Source organism: Littorina saxatilis, linkage group LG17, assembly GCF_037325665.1.
Source record: "Littorina saxatilis isolate snail1 linkage group LG17, US_GU_Lsax_2.0, whole genome shotgun sequence".
In the NCBI taxonomy this organism is placed as follows: domain Eukaryota; kingdom Metazoa; phylum Mollusca; class Gastropoda; order Littorinimorpha; family Littorinidae; genus Littorina; species Littorina saxatilis.
The window spans coordinates 43,831,174-43,850,722 of NC_090261.1; the positions used below are offsets into that span (position 1 = coordinate 43,831,174).

The following is a 19,549-nucleotide window of genomic DNA, read 5'->3' on the forward strand; positions in this document are numbered from 1 at the left end:
GTCACCAGTGCCGGTGTGTGTGTGTGTGTGTGTGTGTGTGTGTGTGAGTGTGTCCTGCAGCAAGCTAGTATTTTTACACATCTTCACGCATGCATCAAGAAGGGAGGAGATTTTGATAACACGGCCCGTAATCGCACAAAGAGGAACGGCGTCGTCACATGACCGTGAACACACATCGAGTCACGAGTTGCCATTCTTCGCGCTGAAAGAGAAAAGCGCGCAACCCACAGCGATCCTCCGCTAACTGCGCTTTTCTGTCGACCGCGTGGTACAAAGCACGTGTGTGAGAGTGATGACTATTTAGTGTACTAGTTGTTCGTCAGACGTCGCACAAAGAGGTTGAACAGTATTTTGACTGAAGATATTTTGCCTGAATCGTCCGACGAAAGAAACAGTGAGTACTTATATATTTCTTACATGTTTAGACATTTCAGTGGATCGCTGGTTCTAGCTCTTCAGTTGTTTCTAGCAATAGCATTGCAGGCTCAGTGCCTGCTTGTTGCCAAAACCGTGACTCTCGGTGAGAAATCGGGAAATCCTGCCACCTCAGACTTCAGTCAGTCGCAAGAGAGGGAAAGTGAGTGCTGTACTCCCTGTAGTTTATATTTCGTTCAGTAACATTTTTCACTGCTCTACGACAGTGGATTCATGCTGATTCAGAACTTGCAGACTTGAGACTGCAGTGCAGTTTGCATTGTTAGTTCGCATAGTGATTTGGCAATCGCCACGGTATTGACATTTTAGAAAAGCTGAAACTGTATAGTGTATCCATGCATCTGAAATGAAGCAATGACATTATATCGTTAGTCACAACAGATTTGGTCTGTGACCTCATAAATAGTTCTCAAGTCATAACTTAATCAATGTGTTTCAAAATCATAGTGACCACGGGCACTGGCGCATATGACTGCTATGACTAAGTGAAGGAGGGGAAGTAACTCATGTATGGCTTTCAGTGTCTTTTCTTGGGTATGTTAGTTCCCCTTAGATCACTAAATGCCACCCGTTTGCCGAGGAAAGGTTTCAACATAGGCAGATAACTCTCGCTTAATCAGTTAATTAAGCAGTTACACACCAGGAAATGAAGTCATGGTTAAATGCGAAGACTGAGGAAAACATGAGTAAAAATCGAACGTATTATAGGTCCAATTCATTCTTCTTACTCGGCGTGACGTTATCAAATGGATCGGCTAGCTTTAGCCCTAAGGGGCACAACTCCGCTCATACTCTCTTCGCGCCGCCATATTGGATGCCGTCTTTGTTAGTTTTCTTCATTGCACTCTTGTTCTTTTTGCGTATTTCACTGTGTATGCAGACAAAATGAAGAAAACTGTGCATGCATGAGTCCAAAGGGGATCTGCCTTTTTAACACAACAGCACAACATAAAAAGTAAAGCAAGAATACATTATTATATTCATTTATTTATTCTTTATCTCAAATTACCATGCAGACAGTGCACCAAAATTCACAAGATAAAGCTCTCAAGACAGGCAAATGAGGTACAATGCAGCTCAGGTAACTACTGCAAAGTATAATTTTCAAAGCATCCTATCACAGTGTTCACTCTAAAGGCACAACCGATGGACAATTGTTGATTAGCGCACTGCACACAGCAAAAAATAACCAGTTATAATCGTCTTCTCCGCTCAGTAACTTCCTTCCAGTTGTCACCCTGATGGTAAACAACTTTAGGGATCCTAAAGTGTGCCTGCTGACTGCAGTTTTTGGCCACACAACGTGTCATTTTCACTTTTGTCGAGTCGCCACCCAACGCTCAAGCACTGTCAGAGATCGTGCAAGGCATCCAACATGGCGGCGGATGACCAATTCCAGAGAGTTACGACCCGTGATTCTCATACCGCGCGCGCCGAGTAGAAATGCTGTTGTTAACTTGAGTTTCTGCAATGGGCCTTCCCGTTGAACAAAGGCTTTTGTTAAAAAGGCGAAACTACGGAAAGGGAGGGAGGAAGAACCAGGGTGGATGAGAAAATCATTCACGGAAAAGTCACTGCAACAGTAAAAGTCTGCGTCCAAATTTAACAATCGAATGACTGACTAATTTAAATAAAGATTAATGTCCAGAGTTTTGGACATGATAGGGTTATAACTTATACTCTTGAAAATAAGGACTGTCCTGCGACAGACGGGCGGTCATACATGCAGGCCGGTGTGACGTTTTCATCTTTCGCCGTGTTGATATTTCGCTTCTCGGCCTCGTTGATCTAGTATAAACTATACACTGAACAAAAAAACACCCTTCGATAGTACTGATTATATTTTTTCATTTTTCATTTCATTTTCATTACTTTATTGTCCCATCGCTGGGAAATTCGGGTCGCTTCCTCCCAGTGGAAAGCTAGCAGCAACGTAGTCGCGCTACCCAGGTGTCTGCGTGTTTAGGTGTATTCAGCCACCTGCACTTATGGCAGAATGACCAAGGTCTTTTACGTGCCATTGTGATGACACGGGGGTGGGACATGGCTTCCGTCTCTGGGTCTGCACATAAAGTTGACCCGTGTCCGTCCCGGCCCGAATTCGAACCTGCGACATTTCGATCACAAGTCCAGTGCTCTACCAACTGAGCTACCGGACCTTGTGTACCTTACATTCATGGGGCCAAATTTGTCCAACCAATTTTTTTTTTTAACTTAGAAATGTGATTCATCCTAAAATGTTTCCCTTCTTACTCAAGGGACGTAACCACTCGGTACACGTTTTCGAAGAATTCGATTTTGGAGGTGAAATCTATAAAACAATTACCACCAATTTTCTTCACATGCAAGAAACTGACATGCTTTTCGTCCATAAATAATTTCACTTCTTAATTTTACTAGGAAACAACATTTCAGTCTTGAGTATATGTCGAGGGGGAAATATGTACACAGGCGAAAGATGAAATCGTGACACCGGCGTCCGTGCCACCCCGCCCCCCCCCCCCCCCCCGCCCCCCTCCTAACACACATTTGAACTGAACATATTTTTTTTCTTATGTCAGTCTTCCCTTGCTTAGATATGCCTGACATGCCGCATTTTAAATAGGTTTGTTTTACCTTTCAGATGCAGAAGCTGTGCGTTTCAGTCTACGTGGGCCTCGCGGTGTTGGCTGTCGGGGTTCAAGCCTACCGCCTGGTGGAGAAAATGAGCCTAGTGGACTTGCAGCCGGCACAACGGATCGACAACGAGTATGACCACACATGGGAAAACTTCAAGGCCAGATTCGGTTAGTATCGAATTTTTTGTTGTTTTGTTTGTGGGTTTGTTTGTAAGTATGTCCGTCCGTCCGTTCGTTCGTTTGTTTGTTTCTTTCTTCATTATTTTTTTAAATATTTTTTCTTACATATAAATATATCATTTTCTATTTGTACATCTATTTCTTCATTTATTAACTAAATTATTCATTTTGTACTATCTTCTTCCATTAGTAAGCTAGTGATAATCCCAATGCAATGAAGGTGTATCCTGTGAATTGACGATTAAAGTATTGTTATTATTACCTGCAAGGTGCACCTCTGTGGCACTTATTAGTTATATAAAATAGCATCCTGGAATTGTGTGTTGGGCCTTATGATAAAAGCCATCGAGATACAAAGTAGATATCAGTTAATACATACTTTCAAGAGAATGTCGGTTCGCCAGAATGCACCAGCAGTTTTATGATCTTATTTGGAAACCGTGTGCTGCGACTTTTTCTTTTTTCCTTGTGCAAACTACATGTCGGTTTGTCCAGTTAGATACATGGATATGTATAAGCACGAGCTTGGTTTTGTGATATATTTGCGATTTTCGTGTGTACGCCATGTATGCAGATTTGTGTAGGTATATATTAGTATTCATGTGTGAGTGTATGTGTGTGTGTTTGTATGTATGTGTGTGTGCCTGTCTGTATGCGTGTGTGTGTGTGTGTGCGCGTGTGTGTGTGTGTGAATGTGTATCTGTGTGTCTGTGTGTATGTGTGCATGTGTGTGGTGATAGCATGTGTGTGTGTATGCGCACGCGTATGTGCGTGCGCACGCGTGTTTGTTTGTGACTGCATGGATTTAAACGATGAATTTGCTTTTGTACTCCTGTTCTTTTTGTGTCTTAATGATTGTATTTTGGTTTTGTACATGTGTATAATAATGTCATTGTAAAGCGCTTGGAGCTTTTAGGTAAGCGCTCTATAAATTTCCATTATTATTATTATTATTATTATTTTTGTTAAATGACAAGGATGCTGAACATGCATTAAAATGTTCTTTTCTGTCCGTCAGACAAGCATTACAAAGACGAAGAGGAGAAAACGAGGTGGGCTACCTTCAAGGACCGAGTACAGACCATCACAAAACACAACAGCGAAGGACATACATTTACCATGAAGATCAACCAGTTTGCTGACTGGGTAAGTTAAATACTTCATTGTTGTGTGGGAGGCTGTAACGGTCTAGATCTTCTTGGTCAGCTTCCATTGATAATTCTGAAAAACAAAGTTAAGAATATATGCCTTCCTGTGTAAATCATCTTGTAAATGACCGGAGGTCAGTCCAGGCCTTTACATGACATAAGAGCATCCTTCCACGTTTACATTTACCAAATATGTCCAGTCTTTCTGCTTGCTATGCACAGTGATTATTCTGTGCTGGATTAATCTCATAACTGACCCGTATGTCAGCCAGTGAAACAAATTTAACAAAATATACCAACTCTGTACATGAGACAGCCAAGCTGTTGACATTTAGGCCTTGATATAGTTCCGTGGAAGTCAATGACGTCACACACTGAAAAAAGAATGAACATTTTGAGATTCATTCAGTGTGATGACGAACCTCGCACGTGGGCAAGTTAAAGATGTTGCCAAACTTCTTAGCTAATATTAAATAACCTTCTCCGCTTTCGTTCTTTCGTGTACAGTCTCAGGAAGAGATAGAGAAGCATCGCGGGGTCAACTTCGGCACGAGACTGAGCGTCACAGAAACAGCGAGTGACGAGATGACGGGCACGTGCAACATGACGTTCATCACACCGCTCAGCTTCGCCGCTCCTGACAGTGTGGACTGGAGACAGCACGGTCTGGTGACTGATGCCAAGGACCAGGGACACTGCGGGTCGTGTTATTCCTTCAGCACTGTGAGTGTTGTTGTTGTTGTTGTTGTTGTTGTTGTTGTTGTTGAAAGTCACACAAAAATAGGGACGTTGGTGGTCGTATTGTGTTTCAACACTGTGTTTTCTTGACTTTCTTTTTAGAGCAATGGCGGGGGTCAGTTGGGGTGGGGTTGAATATTCAGAGATTAAGTCAGTGTAACGACTTATCTCATACGCATCTAGTTATGGATATTGCCAGTATGCCTTTGGAGAGGAAGGATCAACAACTTTGACTGGCCTGATTGCAGTCCGGAGATTGTCAAATAGAACAGCAACATGATTATATCTTTACAAGACAATAAGTATGCACTGGCAACGAGATGATAATTTTACAGGTACAAATGTATTTTATAAATTTAACGTTTAACACTTTCAATGCAGGCAGCAGCAATCGAGGGTCAACACGCCAGGAAGACCGGTCAGCTAGTGTCATTGTCCGAGCAGCAGATCATCGACTGTTCTGGGGTAAGAGGCTTAATTACTGCGTGTATGTGTTGTGTGTGTGTGTGTGTGTGTGTGTGTGTGTGTGTGTGTGTGTGTGTGTGTGTGCGCGTGCGTACGTGCGGTTGCGTATGTATGTTACCCAATATTGACGGACTGTGTGATGATATCTTCTGCTATGGTCTGTTGAGACAGTGATATCAAAATCGACCTCCGGTCTCGATTTTGATATCACTGTCGAAACAGACCAATAGCAGAAGATATCGTCACACAGTCAGTCAATGTTAGATATATTGCTAATTCTCTAGACATTTTGTATTTACTGTAAAGAAATTACAAAAGTATTTGTCTCAGTTTTTGCTGTTCCATATCCCTCCCTCTGATTATTATTTCTTTTTGTTCACTCTTTTCTTGTACTTTTCAGTATTTTAAAATGTCTTTCCTTTCAAAAAGTCTTTAGTCACTTGCTGAACTAAATTCTGGGATAATTACATTTTCATATATATTTGTTTGTTTTTAAATGTAGGTGTTTTTGTTTTTGAAGTGGGGAAGCAATAAATAGGTCGTCGATATCAATCGACGGAAATGTCGTCGATATCACTTTTGCACTGAGCTCAGTTTTGCCCAATTGACCAATGGAAATCCACGTAACATATGAAATAGCAATATTGATTTATATCAGCAACGCCTGTTTTGTTATTGTTGCTTCTGTTGTTAAATTTAAGCCGACGACTGCACCGGGCGAGACAATCTACAGGTCCTTGCCAATTTCTAAACATGCTTAAATTAAAAACCTTCATATTTTCTCAACAGCCCCAGCCAAGTTACTAATCCCATTGAACAGAGCTAATCAAGTTATACGCTTCAGACATTGATACTACTATAGATTTGTTTTGTTTTGGTCACAGGGTTACGGCAATGCCCAGTGTGGAGGCGGCCTGATGGACAACGGCTTCCGATACATCAGAGATGCCGGAGGTCTTGAGACGGAACATTCCTATCCCTACATCGACCATGATGGACCGGTAAATACTTAGCGCATTTTTAGTGATTTTATTTTGTTGTTGTTGTTGTTGTGGATGCTTTCAGCCTGTCCTGTAAAACTATTTGTCTACGCTTTTCTTCCTTTGATATAGTATGCCACTTTCATAAGTTTGTTTGTTGTGTGGAATGGGTCACCGTGAAGAAAATTGTCATGTCTCTTCACTCATTAAAGCGACATTCCTGTATTTTGTCAAGTCGATATTCACAAGATCGAAGAGTGACTCAACCAAAATGTCTCTAATGCATCATCATTAAATGACTAGAAAAGCCTGGGACAGCAGAACCTATTTTGAGGTGTCCTCATATCGTATGTACCATTGTATCTACAGGTGACAGAGAAGTGCAAGACGGACAAGAGCAAGTTCGCATCGACAGTGACGGGGTGTATGGACATCACATCGGGGGATGAGGAGGCCTTGAAGAACGCTGTAGCTTCTGTGGGCCCTGTGTCCATCGCCATTGACGCAGAGGAGAGCTTCAAGTTCTACTCTGATGGTAAGGGGTTATGTGTTATTGTACATGTGTCCATCGCCATTGACGCTGAGGAGAGCTTCAAGTTCTACTCTGATGGTAAGGGGTTGTGTGTTATTGTACATGTGTCCATCGCCATTGACGCTGAGGAGAGCTTCAAGTTCTACTCTGATGGTAAGGGGTTGTGTGTTATTGTACATGTGTCCATCGCCATTGACGCTGAGGAGAGCTTCAAGTTCTACTCTGATGGTAAGGGGTTGTGTGTTATTGTACATGTGTCCATCGCCATTGACACTGAGGAGAGCTTCAAGTTCTACTCGGACAGTAATGGGGAATAAAAGGCCGTACAAAACCAGACAGATGCGCTTGAGTGCAGATATTTGTGATGAGGCTTTCTTGTAAAATTCACAAAAGCAAGGTTCCCGCGTTAAAATCGACAAAACACCAGTAGGCTGCAGCTAAAACTGATTTTTTTTGGTTATTTCATTGGGGGAAAAACCCTTTCAAATTTGTATCCAAATAAGATTTTCGGGGGGTGTCTGTGTTGCTTGTACCACTGACAGTAGTATTGTGTATCAGATACTACCTCTCGTAAAATAATCAGTGCGTTGAATATTTTGGGGGAATGAATGACCTTTCTAGTCATATAACTGCTTTTACAATAAACGGTATCATCACAAAGATCTGCACTCAAGTGCATAGTTTGTATCATGACGGGTAGATTAGATTGTGGTGGTAGATATTTGATATTACTCTACATGTGTCCGTCGCCATTTACGCTGATGAGAGGTTCAAGTTCTACTCGGACGTTAAGGGTTAATAAATTGTGTTCTTAGGTGCTTAGTGTGTGTACATATGTCTATCGCCATTGACGCTGACCAGAGCTTAAAATTCTACTCAGATTGTGCCTGTGACGTCAGTATTCCGCATGGACTGTGTTTGTCTCTTGTCGTCTTTGACGTGCTGGTCTGTTAGACTTCTTTCGACATAGACACAATGTCATAGGCTACTGGTTGTGTTTGTTTCTTTTCTGTAGTGACATAAGGTAAAGAGCACACGAACACACAGACAGACATCTACAAATACACACATACACAAACAAATGATATTCACATCGACAACCATTCACACACAAAGAAAAATAATAAATAGGTACACTCAGTGAGCAAACAAATACAGGTAAAAGCAATACAACTTTCCGTTTCACTATCTATTTTTATTCCCAAACTGCAGTCTAAATTATAATGTTCACACTTTACTTAATTCTAGCAGAATGACTACAAAGGTCAAATGGGTTTCTGTATGTCAACAGGTATCTTCAGCAGTAAAACGTGCAGTAACACAGCAGACGCACTGGACCACGCTATTCTGGTGGTTGGTTACGGATCTGAGAACGGACAGGACTATTGGATAGTGAAAAACAGGTGAGAGGATGATAAATAAATGCGACTAATTAGTCGAGCGACATCTCTTTCAACAAATGCGTGTATGAAGGACAATTTTCTCTGATACAGATGCGGGCACGCTAGCACACACTTACATGCACGCACACATGCACGCACGCACACATGCACGCACGCACACATGCACGCCCGCTTACATACACGGGCAGTTACCAATGTTTATTAACATTATTCCCGTTCCTTTCAGCTCAAGCTCGTTATAACAGAAACGGAGATATATTAAGGTAGCCACACCCATTAACAGTATTAACAAATGCACCTTCGCCTTCACAAGATTACTGGCCAAGATACGGTGTTCTTGGAATGATAACTGCAGGCATTTAAAACTACTCTCGTCTTCAGACCGTAACTGATTGTTTTGCTGTGGTACCCAAGATGAAAGGATAAGTAACACGTGTCCCTACAAATACAGGTGGCCTTTCATGAAAGGTATTGTTTGGTCAAGAAAGTAGATCAAGCGACAACAGAAGTAGTGATTTCTTGGGAGGTGTCCTTTCATGGGAGGGTCCTCACATCGCAGGTACCACAGTAATGTAATACTTGTATACCTGTGTGTGTGTGGTCATAATAATTTGTTCCAATAAAAACATTGTTCCCTGCCTATCATTTGTTTCACTGATGTTGATCAACAGCTGGGCAAAGACGTGGGGTCAGGGCGGATTCGGCAAGATGGCGAGGAATAAGAAGAACATGTGTGGGGTGGCCACCTTCGCTTCCTACCCTCTCGTTTGACTGTAAGGGTTTATGGACAATATTTACCCCTCAGTTTTCTGCGTCAACCTACTCTCTTGAGACCCCCCGAGTTCAGAATGTCCCTATTTAGAAATTGGCATTTTCTGTCCAAAATGCTCTTAAAATGTGCCTCTGGTTTTTAAGATCCTCTCTCTTTTAATAATGATAACAATAATAATAATAATAATAATAATGACAGCTTATATAGCGCGAACCACAGTAATCTATGCTCTCCGCGCTTTACATATTAACTATGAATAAAAACATACTGTTTAACATAACATATATAAGACCGTGTTTCTTCTATGTTTGTGTTCATGTGTGACGCATGACGCTTGAATAAAATAGTATCATATGAGTCGCGGGTTATTTGATTGAAATAAAAACTGCTTGTTATTTCATTTTGTTATTTTTTCTCTCAATTTAATTCAATTTTATTTTTATTTTGCAGTTTGGAGACATATCATACCTCAGGAACCGCTCATGCTTTTATTACCAAAGACAGCAACCTCTTTACAGTATTATGATTTTACCTGTGTTTTTTACGTTCTTATCATTTTGTAACATGTGAATAAAAGATTGGTTTTACGTGATGAACTTTTTTTCCTTACTAATGTAAATGTGACCGTTTGTGTGTATTTAAGCAAGTCTCAATTTCTCTCCCTCCCTCGCTCTTTCGCTCTCAGTGTGCGTGTGTGTGTGTGTGTTTTTTGATTGATTAAAGACATAAAAGTCCTCTCGGGCTAAAGATACGCCAAGATCTGAACCTCGAATCTGTAAATGCAAAGTTTTGCGGAAGATTTCGTTTAACTCCACTGGAAAATAATGTCCAAAGTGGCAAACCGATGGCAAAGTTTGTTCTGTTTGTTTAAATACCAGACTGAACTATAAATGTGACCAGAGCGTTCTGTTTGTTCAAGATATGAAGAAAGATGAACAATTAAACATAACATTTGTACCTGCTTAATTCGCATGTATTTGTGAGCATGTTTGGTTTGCATTTGCTGTTTAAACATCATTTTTCTCTCGACCGCGTGATGTTTATTTCTTTCTTTCTTTATTTGGTGTTTAACCGTCGTTTTCAACCACGAAGGTTATATCGCGACGGGGAAAGGGGGGAGATGGGATAGAGCCACTTGTCCGAATTGTTTCTTGTTCACAAAAGCACTAATCAAAAATTTGCTCCTGGGGCTTGCAACGTAGTACAATATATGACCTTACTGGGAGAATGCAAGTTTCCAGTACAAAGGACTTAACATTTCTTACATACTGCTTGACTAAAATCTTTACAAAAATTGACTATATTCTATACAAGAAACACTTAACAAGGGTAAAAGGAGAGACAGAATCCGTTAGTCGCCTCTTACGACATGCTGGGGAGCATCGGGCAAATTCTTTCTCGTCCCAACCAATATGGGACTCCCCCTAACCCGCGGGGGGTGATGTTTATTTGACGGCGTCGGTTTTGTCAGTCAATAGCCTTGTGAGTGCGTGTATCGGTGTGTGTGTGTGTTTGTCTGCAGTGTGCTCTCGCGTGTGAGTGTGCGCTTGCGCGCGTGCGTTCGTGTGTGGTTGTGTATGTGTGTGCTCGTGTTTGATAGTGCATTCGTATGTGTGTGCGTACATACACGTGTTTCTAAAACCCATTTGTCAAACGGGACTAGTTTAATTTGTAAAGCTTTAATAACCTGGGAGAATCATCGTAAGGCGACCACTGTACCAGCGGTACGAGCGTTGTACTTTTCATACAGCTTCTCAACAATGAGCACAAGGAGTGCCAGCCCAACCCCCAGGGGCAGGAGGAGTGACAGGCCCAGCACGTGCTGCACGGAGATGACCGTGGGGCCTAGAGGGGCCACCGGGCAACGGGCTTGGGGGAACCACCTGTCTGTCCACTGACTCAACAGTCCGCTGGACTCGAGGCGAAGAATTCTGTTGAGGAAATATAAAAAATAAAAAATAAAAACAATCTCAAACAAAAACACAAAACAACGAAGGGAGAAGGATGGAGTGATTCTCTCCTGTAAATAAACAATGTCTATGTGATTTGCTAACGTCCTACCAGGAAGTTCAATACATGTTTTAGAACACATCAGTTCTGAAGTTGGAAGCAAACACTCTGAGCAAAGAGCCGAAACTAACCGCCTGGAGTCGCCTTGTGGTGGGATATGTGCGCGTTATAAATTCTCGTATTATTATTTAAGTTATTGAGACATCCCAGTGCACTAAGGGATTTATAGAGCAAATCGAGAAAATTCATTATTGAACGAAGCGCATAGCGCTGAGTTCAATAATTATTTTCGAGATTTGCTCTATAAATCCCTTAGTGCACTGGGATTGTTTCAATAACGATATTGTCAGTACCGCCAGAGAAAAAAGAAGATTCAAAACGCACATTTTGCAACGCGCATTTGGATAGGCGTAACTGTGTGGTCAGGTTTGTGTCACTGGATCTACTTTTGTGTGGGCTGTCTCAAGTGTGTCGTGCTTTCGTCACACGCAAACTCTTGTTTTAATTTCTTTTGGAAATTCCAGTGTAGCGTTAAGCTAAAAAGTGATGATCTTTCATAGAGACCTCATTTAAACTCGGAGAAAGGACTGTGCTCTTAATTATTTGCGATTCGAAACCTTCATCGAGCTTCGACAGATTGACTGTGCAGAGATTTGCCCCTTGCCAAGGTCGACGGAAAGAACATTTTCAAAATAAATGTGGCATGTTTCTCGTGTGGTATCTTCACTCATCGGGGAGTCTGGGGCACTAAATATGAACGGTAAGAATGCTCTGAACCCTACACGTATTATATCCCCATCGTTTTATCGTTCACATTTGCCCAACATGTTAATTTGCTGAGCGGGATTTATGTCGTCTGCTACTGCACTGAGTCTCATTTCAAAAACAACTTTGCTCGTCACGTTGCACCGAGTCTGCACACATGAGGCAGGCTGGTAATAAGTCTTATATATGGTAAGAACGTTCTAAACCCTACACGTTTTCGATTCCGATTGTTCTTGCCTTGAAATAATAATTCGGAAAACATTCATTTACTGAACAGATGCAGTCGTATTTCAGTGTAGTCTGCTACGTGCTGATCTAGCTGCTACCGTCTCGGCTGCTACGTTATCGGAATAACACTTGTCTTGTCTGTTAGCTGCTGGGAATTGTATACTAACTCATCATTTGGTAATGTGGACAATAAACTACATGCCACTAACATGGCATAATTATGAGAGGAATCTTCGCAAGTCGAAACTGAAAAATTAGACACAGCGGGTTCTATTTGTAGATCTGTGGCACAGGCACATGCAATCTGTCAGAAAAAGCATCTTCTGCTTTAATTGAGAAGCAGGAAATTTATGGTCTTAATCATTGGTATTGTGGAGAATGTAAGCTACATGTCATTAATTAATTATGAGGATGAGAGTACACTCTCGCTTAAGCAAAGGGCGGAAGAATACGCTCTGTGGAAAAGTTAGCGCACTCAACAGTTTTAGCGCATCGCCATTAGCCAATCAACTGGTTCACATCAGTCATGTGACACCAGTACTTACTGACAATTATTATTATTATTATTATTATTTAAGTTATTGAGACATCCCAGTGCACTAAGGGATTTATAGAGCAAATCGAGAAAATTCATTATTGAACGAAGCGCATAGCGCTGAGTTCAATAATTATTTTCTAGATTTGCTCTATAAATCCCTTAGTGCACTGGGATTGTTTCAATAACGATATTGTCAGTACCGCCATAGAAAAAGAAGATTCCAAACGCACATTTTGCCGCAACGCGCATTTGAATAGGCATAACTGTGTGGTCAGGTCGTGTACAGTAAAGATCTACTTTTGTGTGGGGTGTCTCAAGTGTGTCGTGCTTTCGTCACACGCATTTTAATTTCTGTTGGTAAATTCCAGTGTAGCGTTAATCTGAACAGTGATCTTTCAGAGAGACCTCATTTGAACTCGGAGAAAGGACTGTGCTCTTCATTATTTGTGATTCGAAACCTCCAGTCGAGCTTCGACGGATTGACTGTGCGGAGTGACTCCCCTTGAATTGACTCAAAGCGGGACTCGACGGTTCGCACATTTTCAAAACAAATGTGGCATATTTCTCGTGTTGTATCTTCACTCATCGGGGAGTCTGATACTAAATATGAACGGTAAGAATGCTCTGAACCCTACACGTATTATATCCCCATCGTTTTTTCGTTCACATTTGCCCAACATGTTAATTTGCTGAGCGGGGTTAATGTCGTCTGCTACTGTGCTAGGCTACCTGTATTTCTGTGTAGTCTGCTACAGAGTCGATCGAGTCAGTCTTCCAAACTGGTCTAGCTGGTACGTTATCGGAATAACAGTTGTGTTTTCTGTTAGCCGCTTGGAATTGTATACTAACTCATCATTTGGTAATGTGGATGATAAGCTACATGCCACTAACACGGCATATGAGAAGAATCTATGCAAGTCGGCGAAAATTAGATGAAACACAGCGGCTTCTATTTTTAGATCACTGGCACTGGCACAGGCACATGCAATCTGTCAGAAAAAACCCACTTCTGCTTTAATTGAGAAGCAGGGAATTTATGGTCATTTGGTATTGTGGAAAATATAAGCTACATGTCATTAATTACTTCTGAGGATGAGAGCACAGTCTCGCTTAGGCAAAGGGCGGAAGAATACGCTCTGTGGAAAAGTTAGCGCACTCCAAGAGTGCGCTAACAGTTTTAGCGCATCGCCATTAGCCAATCAACTGGTTCACATCAGTCATGTGACACCAGTACTTACTGACAATTATTATTATTATTATTATTTTTTTTTTTGTAAACCCAAGAATGGCATGGTATTGGAACGTCACATTCTCTGTACTGCGATCCTGCGGTCTGTGAGGACAGATAGACACACACTTTTCATACAAATAATAAACTTATGTGAGAAATTGTACAAGAAACCCGCTCAGAAGACACATAAGCGAGGCAACCATTGCTCCTTTGCAAACATTGTCTCGCTTGAGTCTTCTTTCAACCGTGACCAGTAACTCACATGTTAGAGACAGGTTTCGTCAGGGCCGACCCCTTGGGAAACACGATGGCTGTCATTCCGATTTTGATGTTGGCATCCACCGTCACTACCTCGCAATCTTCACCGAAATTCTCGATAGCGAAACGTTCGCTTTGAAACAAAACGAAGTTCCCTTTTTTCACTTTGGCGGTTAGCACGCTGACGTCACTGCTTATGACATCAGGATCCGTGACAGAAAAGCGTTGGATGCCCTCCCAGACCTGTCGGAGTGTGGTGTCGTTGGTATTCTGTGTACAGAGAAAGATTTTATTTTTCCACACTTTTGTCGTTTCCAGTTTTCAACCATCTTGTTGTTGCAGTTGTGTTCCGGCTTTGCAGTCTACACATTTGCTCACCAAATAAGAGCGGGTCGGAAAACAACCTCGAACCACCTCCCTTTACATACACAGACACATGTACAAACAGGCCGGCAGGCCGACAGACAGGCAGACAGACAGACAAACAGACTCGCCCAGTCACTGAAATATTCACGCACAGACAGACATAGAGAGAACAACACCCCCACAAATGCACTCCCAGAGACAGACAGACAGACAGACAGACAAACAGACAGACAGGCATACAGACAGACAGACAGACAGACAGACAGTCGGACACACAAACACACACAGAACCAAACCTCAAACAACACAGCCAAGCCGCTGCTACCGACAGTGCCCCACTTGTAATCGTGCGGCTCAGAAACCAGGTCGCGGGGACCGGAAAAGACCTTCTGTTGCTTAGCAACGGAGAGGAAAGCGGTCAAGGTCCCACTGTAGGCTGCAGCCACCACCAAGGTCAACATCCACCAGGTCAATAATAATATTCGGGCTGGCCGAGACTGAAACAACACTTCCGTTGCTGAAAAAAAAGAAATTGTACGACTTTCAACTTGTTGTACATACGTGCTACGGTATAAAGAACAAAGCGCAATATGCATGTTTTACATTTTTATTTATTTATAGAGAGCCAATAACATTCCACACCAGCAGAATGTTACTAAGTAGAAGAAGTATTAATTTACGTTGATGTACTCATGGATTCACACAGAGAATCGATACAACTAAGACACAGTAGCACAGACACACTTGCACAGACAGAACCACAGACCGCGACCGACCGACAGAATGACACACAGACAAACACGCGCACTCAAGCATTGTCTGTCCTTGATTGTGATAAAAAAAAAATTGGAGTTGAAAAACAGACCGAACACAAACCCAAGAGACAAGAGCATGATCGCAGATCGCACGCACGACTCGCCTTTGCTTTTTTTTAAATTTTATTATTTTATCACACACCACTCGACACGGTTGGAAAACGAAACGATGCTCAATAGTACACAGGATTGATAAAAACGAATGAACAAGTCGCGTAAGGCGAAATTACTACATTTAGTCAAGCTGTCGAACTCACGGGATGAAACTGAACGCACTGTATTTTTTCACCAAGACAGTACAGCTTCGTCAATCCCCGCATGAAGGAAATCGCCCACCTCCCACGTGCAAAACGTAGTGATATTGACACGCCAGATTAGCGCGGTAGCGTATTGTGCTAAGCAGAAAAGCCCACTTTTCTGTATTCTTGTTAACTTTCTGAGCTTGTTTTGAATACAACCTATCATATCTATATGTTTTTGGAATCAGGAAATGATAAAGAATAAGATAAAATCTTTTTTGGATCGATTTCTTAAATTGTAGTCGTAAGACTAATTAATCTATTTTCGTTAATTGTGATCACATTTTAAGAGTAAACATGACATATGTATATATTTTTAGATTCAGAATGTGATGAAGAATACGATGCAATCAATTTTAAATCTGTTTGCGAAAAATCGATTTTAATGACAACTTTAATGAGCAAACTCATTAATTGATTTTTAAGCCTCCAAGCTGAAATGCAATACCAAAGTCCGGGCTTCGTCGAAGATTACTTGACCAAAATTTCAACCAATTTGGTTGAAAAATGAGAGCGTGACAGTGCCGCCTCAACTTTCACGAAAAGCCGGATATGACGTCATCAAAGACATTTATCAAAAAAAAAGAAAAAAAGTCTGAAGATACCATACTCAGGATCTCTCATGTCATGTTTCATGAAGATCGGTCCAGTAGTTTTCTCTGAATCGCTCTACACACACACACACACACACACAGACACACACACATACACCACGACCCTCGCCTCGATTCCCCCCTCTACGTTAAAACTTGACTAAATGTAAAAAGAAACACACACTAAATGTAAAAACACCCAACTTACGCTTGAGTAGTGCGGCGCCCCCAGTAACTTGAAACACAGTCCCACACATTTTCACCGCCCTCTTCAAGCTCCCTGGACTATCCAGCATCGACTTTGTCCCAGGTACCAACTTGGCCCCAGTCATCTCCAATATGCAGATGAAACAGGTTACCACTACCAACGAAACACCCACTGCTGCCATCAAGTGGGTGCTGAGTGGGTTGAAGAGCACCCACCACCCGACGTCCGGGGGTTTCTTGTAGACCATGACTATGGGGGTCAAGACCACGGGGAAGGAAAAGTCCATGAGAAGGGACCGTCTGTAGATGACGCTTGTTGCCCCGAGCCCTATGTCAACTTTCTGATGTAAAAAAGACGAACTAGTTATAGTACGAAAAAGGAGAAAGTGGAGTTCACAATAACATAGTCCCCAGAAGGTTAAGAAATCGTTTTCGATGCTAGACATGATCACCCTGTACAACATTGTTTATTTTACATGATTCATTTTCGACTGGCCTCGTTCTTGACAAAGACTTGGAACATTTTCTAAGTTCATTATCTGTATATATATAAGAGTTTGTCTGTTTGCTCACTTTGAAGATCATTGATTGTAATGCTTTGTTTCGTCCTGAATTAAACATTCCAATAACTTACCATTCTTGTTTTTTGATTCACAGTACACACACACAAAGCTCCATAGTCATGAACCAAAAACGAAGCGAAGCAAATACTGTGTCAACTGTTGAAATATACGAACCAATTGTTGGCATTCCCATTTCTCGCTGGAAACAGCCGGGCTATTGAGCCGTGTTCTGGTTTCAAATGCACAGTACTCGAAAGGCATCTCAAGTGCTAGTCTTTTGGATGAGACAAAAAACCGAGGTCCCTTCGTGTACACTACATTGGGGTGTGCACGTTAAAGATCCCACGATTGACAAAAGGGTCTTTCCTGGCAAAATTGTATAGGCATAGATAAAAAATTGTATAGGCATAAATAAATCCCTGCGCCTTGAATATGTGCGCGATATAAATTGCATAAAATTAAAATAAAAAAATAAAAAAAATAAATCCCTGCGCTTAGAACTGTGCCCACAGAATACGCGCGATATAAGCCTCATATTGATTGATTGATTGATATTTTTTCAAAAGCTTTGTTGCGCAATGGAAATCCTATGGAAGTCCCGTAAGGATTCTTTTACTTTTTCTTTCTGTCGTGTAAAAGCTTCTAATTGCCTTTGAACTATTGGTTTTTATATAGGTATAGAGGTGTACGTGTGTTAATCCGAAATAACTTTGAAAACGGATGAACGTATGATAACCTTGTTGATGACTTGTCCGTACAAACCGACATCAGGATTCATGGCTGTGCCCGTACCCCACACACCGTCTTCTGGTTCCAGCAGATCGTACCTGGTACAGAGAGACATGATTATTGTTTGTATGTGTTTGATTGCATTGGTATGAGACTGGGTAGGTGCGTACGTACACGTACATCAATTTGATCAACTACTAGATAAAATAGGCGCGCACAAACAATAAAACATGCGTACCTCAGACAGACGTTCCTGTCACAAGTTCATGTGCAATCAAGTTTACAACCACTCGGAATTGAAGCACGCACGCACGCACGCATGCACGCACGCTCGCACACACACTCACACACACACACACACACACACACACACACACACACACACACACACACACACACACACACACACACACACACACACACAAAACAACACAAGACTTACGTAAAATTCAATGTTTGACTGACGGTTTCTATCAAGTCCAGCAGAAGGCCTGACCACAGCGTTGTCCCGTCCTCTCGGCTGGATCTGACGTAAGACAACCACTGCAACGAAAATCTTTGAAACAGGACCACAGGAGCTTGTATCAAAGTGACTGGCCAAGACTGGTTGACCGAAATATGGTATTCATGAAACTAGCTATTGTAGTGATACCATATATTACTATAACTTCAGTAGGTCACATGGTACGTAACTTTGATCGACCAGTCCCGGTCGGACACTTTGATACAAGCTCCTGTGAAGAGGACTCAAAAGTATGTAAACAGGTCCTGCCAAAATGACATTCAGAATTATGGCGTCGACGTGCATCGTAAATAATTACTGTTATGCCATGTGCCCATTGCAGGATATATGGGTTACTCCAATATAGGAGCAGGTACATGTACATTACAAAACGGTAGAGCAGAACAGATTGAAAAAATGATATAACACAAAAATTAGATGCATTCATTACAGACACAGTCTGCCTCAAATGGTTTACAGAACGATTTAAATCTTCTCACGAAAAAATCAGTTCTAACCTTATGGAACACACTTGCAATAGCATTTAACAGCATTACATGACACAGTTCGTTTGAATGACTATTTAGCTTGCGTAAACCACACCCCTGAGCCATCGTGAACCCGTGTGACGCACTTTCCTTTTTTTCACAATTTCGTCGTCAGTTTCTTTTTGTGATTTCAATGCGACTCGCTGTATCTGCAATAGCACGTAATTGTGTACCTCTGAATCTAAAATGCAACAAACGACTGCGAGTCACACGAACTTATCGACAGCAGTTGATTCAAAGGAAGCAAGCGATATCTGCTTGGGGAACGACGACCTTGAGTGACAAGCTTCCGGGTTCCCTTTTTTAAAACTTTCAAAACTTCGAGTTGTACTGATCTTGTCTTGAGTCTTGATGAAAAAAAAATCTTTTATGATTTAAGAATGTTTGTGTTACAAGCTGTCAATTTATTATTTAGATTTTAAAAGTTAGGTCCAGCGCCAAAACGAAGCGTCCGATTGTGGTATCAGACAATCCGGCTGGCCACCCCCCAAAAAATTCGTTGAAAAATGCTCGCTCTTTACGGAGGGCACCTAAGATGTTCTCAAGCGGTGAGTGTTTAAACGAAAGGGTTTTTGTACTGTGTGTAAAAGCCTGACAGTGTCTGTGACCAAAAACTGATGGTTTAC

General features: G+C 41.7%; 2 protein-coding genes across 2 annotated transcripts; one reads left to right on the forward strand and one right to left on the reverse strand.

The window, feature by feature from the left end:
* Window positions 1-240: 240 nt before the first annotated feature.
* On the forward strand, window positions 241-9,863 carry LOC138953116 (procathepsin L-like). The gene is made up of 10 exons (XM_070324902.1): window positions 241-394; window positions 3,059-3,221; window positions 4,252-4,379; window positions 4,889-5,104; window positions 5,501-5,584; window positions 6,469-6,585; window positions 6,934-7,099; window positions 8,388-8,499; window positions 9,171-9,272; window positions 9,722-9,863. Exons 2-9 carry the CDS (start codon window positions 3,059-3,061, stop codon window positions 9,268-9,270), a joined length of 1,086 nt encoding a protein of 361 aa, XP_070181003.1. The 5' UTR covers window positions 241-394; the 3' UTR covers window positions 9,271-9,272; window positions 9,722-9,863.
* Window positions 9,864-10,967: 1,104 nt separating this feature from the next.
* Window positions 10,968-17,988, reverse strand: LOC138953291 (glutamate receptor ionotropic, delta-1-like). The gene is made up of 5 exons (XM_070325089.1): window positions 17,881-17,988; window positions 16,583-16,922; window positions 14,964-15,184; window positions 14,306-14,571; window positions 10,968-11,202 (listed from the first exon to the last, which is right to left on the reverse strand). Exons 1-5 carry the CDS (start codon window positions 17,986-17,988, stop codon window positions 10,968-10,970), a joined length of 1,170 nt encoding a protein of 389 aa, XP_070181190.1.
* Window positions 17,989-19,549: the final 1,561 nt, after the last annotated feature.

Bases quoted from the DNA above. Each gene is read 5' to 3' on its own strand.
- LOC138953116 (XM_070324902.1), top strand. From the start codon at position 3,059: ATGCAGAAGCTGTGCGTTTCAGTCTACGTGGGCCTCGCGGTGTTGGCT. The intron at 5,585-6,468 runs GTAAGAGGCTTA...TTTTGGTCACAG, and splicing joins AGATCATCGACTGTTCTGGG to GGTTACGGCAATGCCCAGTG. The intron at 7,100-8,387 runs GTAAGGGGTTAT...GTATGTCAACAG, and splicing joins CTTCAAGTTCTACTCTGATG to GTATCTTCAGCAGTAAAACG.
- LOC138953291 (XM_070325089.1), bottom strand. From the start codon at position 17,988: ATGTCTCTCTGTACCAGGTACGATCTGCTGGAACCAGAAGACGGTGTG. The intron at 16,923-17,880 runs GTTATCATACGT...TTTTTACATCAG, and splicing joins ACGGACAAGTCATCAACAAG to AAAGTTGACATAGGGCTCGG. The intron at 14,572-14,963 runs GTTTGGTTCTGT...CTCTGTACACAG, and splicing joins GCTTGGCTGTGTTGTTTGAG to AATACCAACGACACCACACT.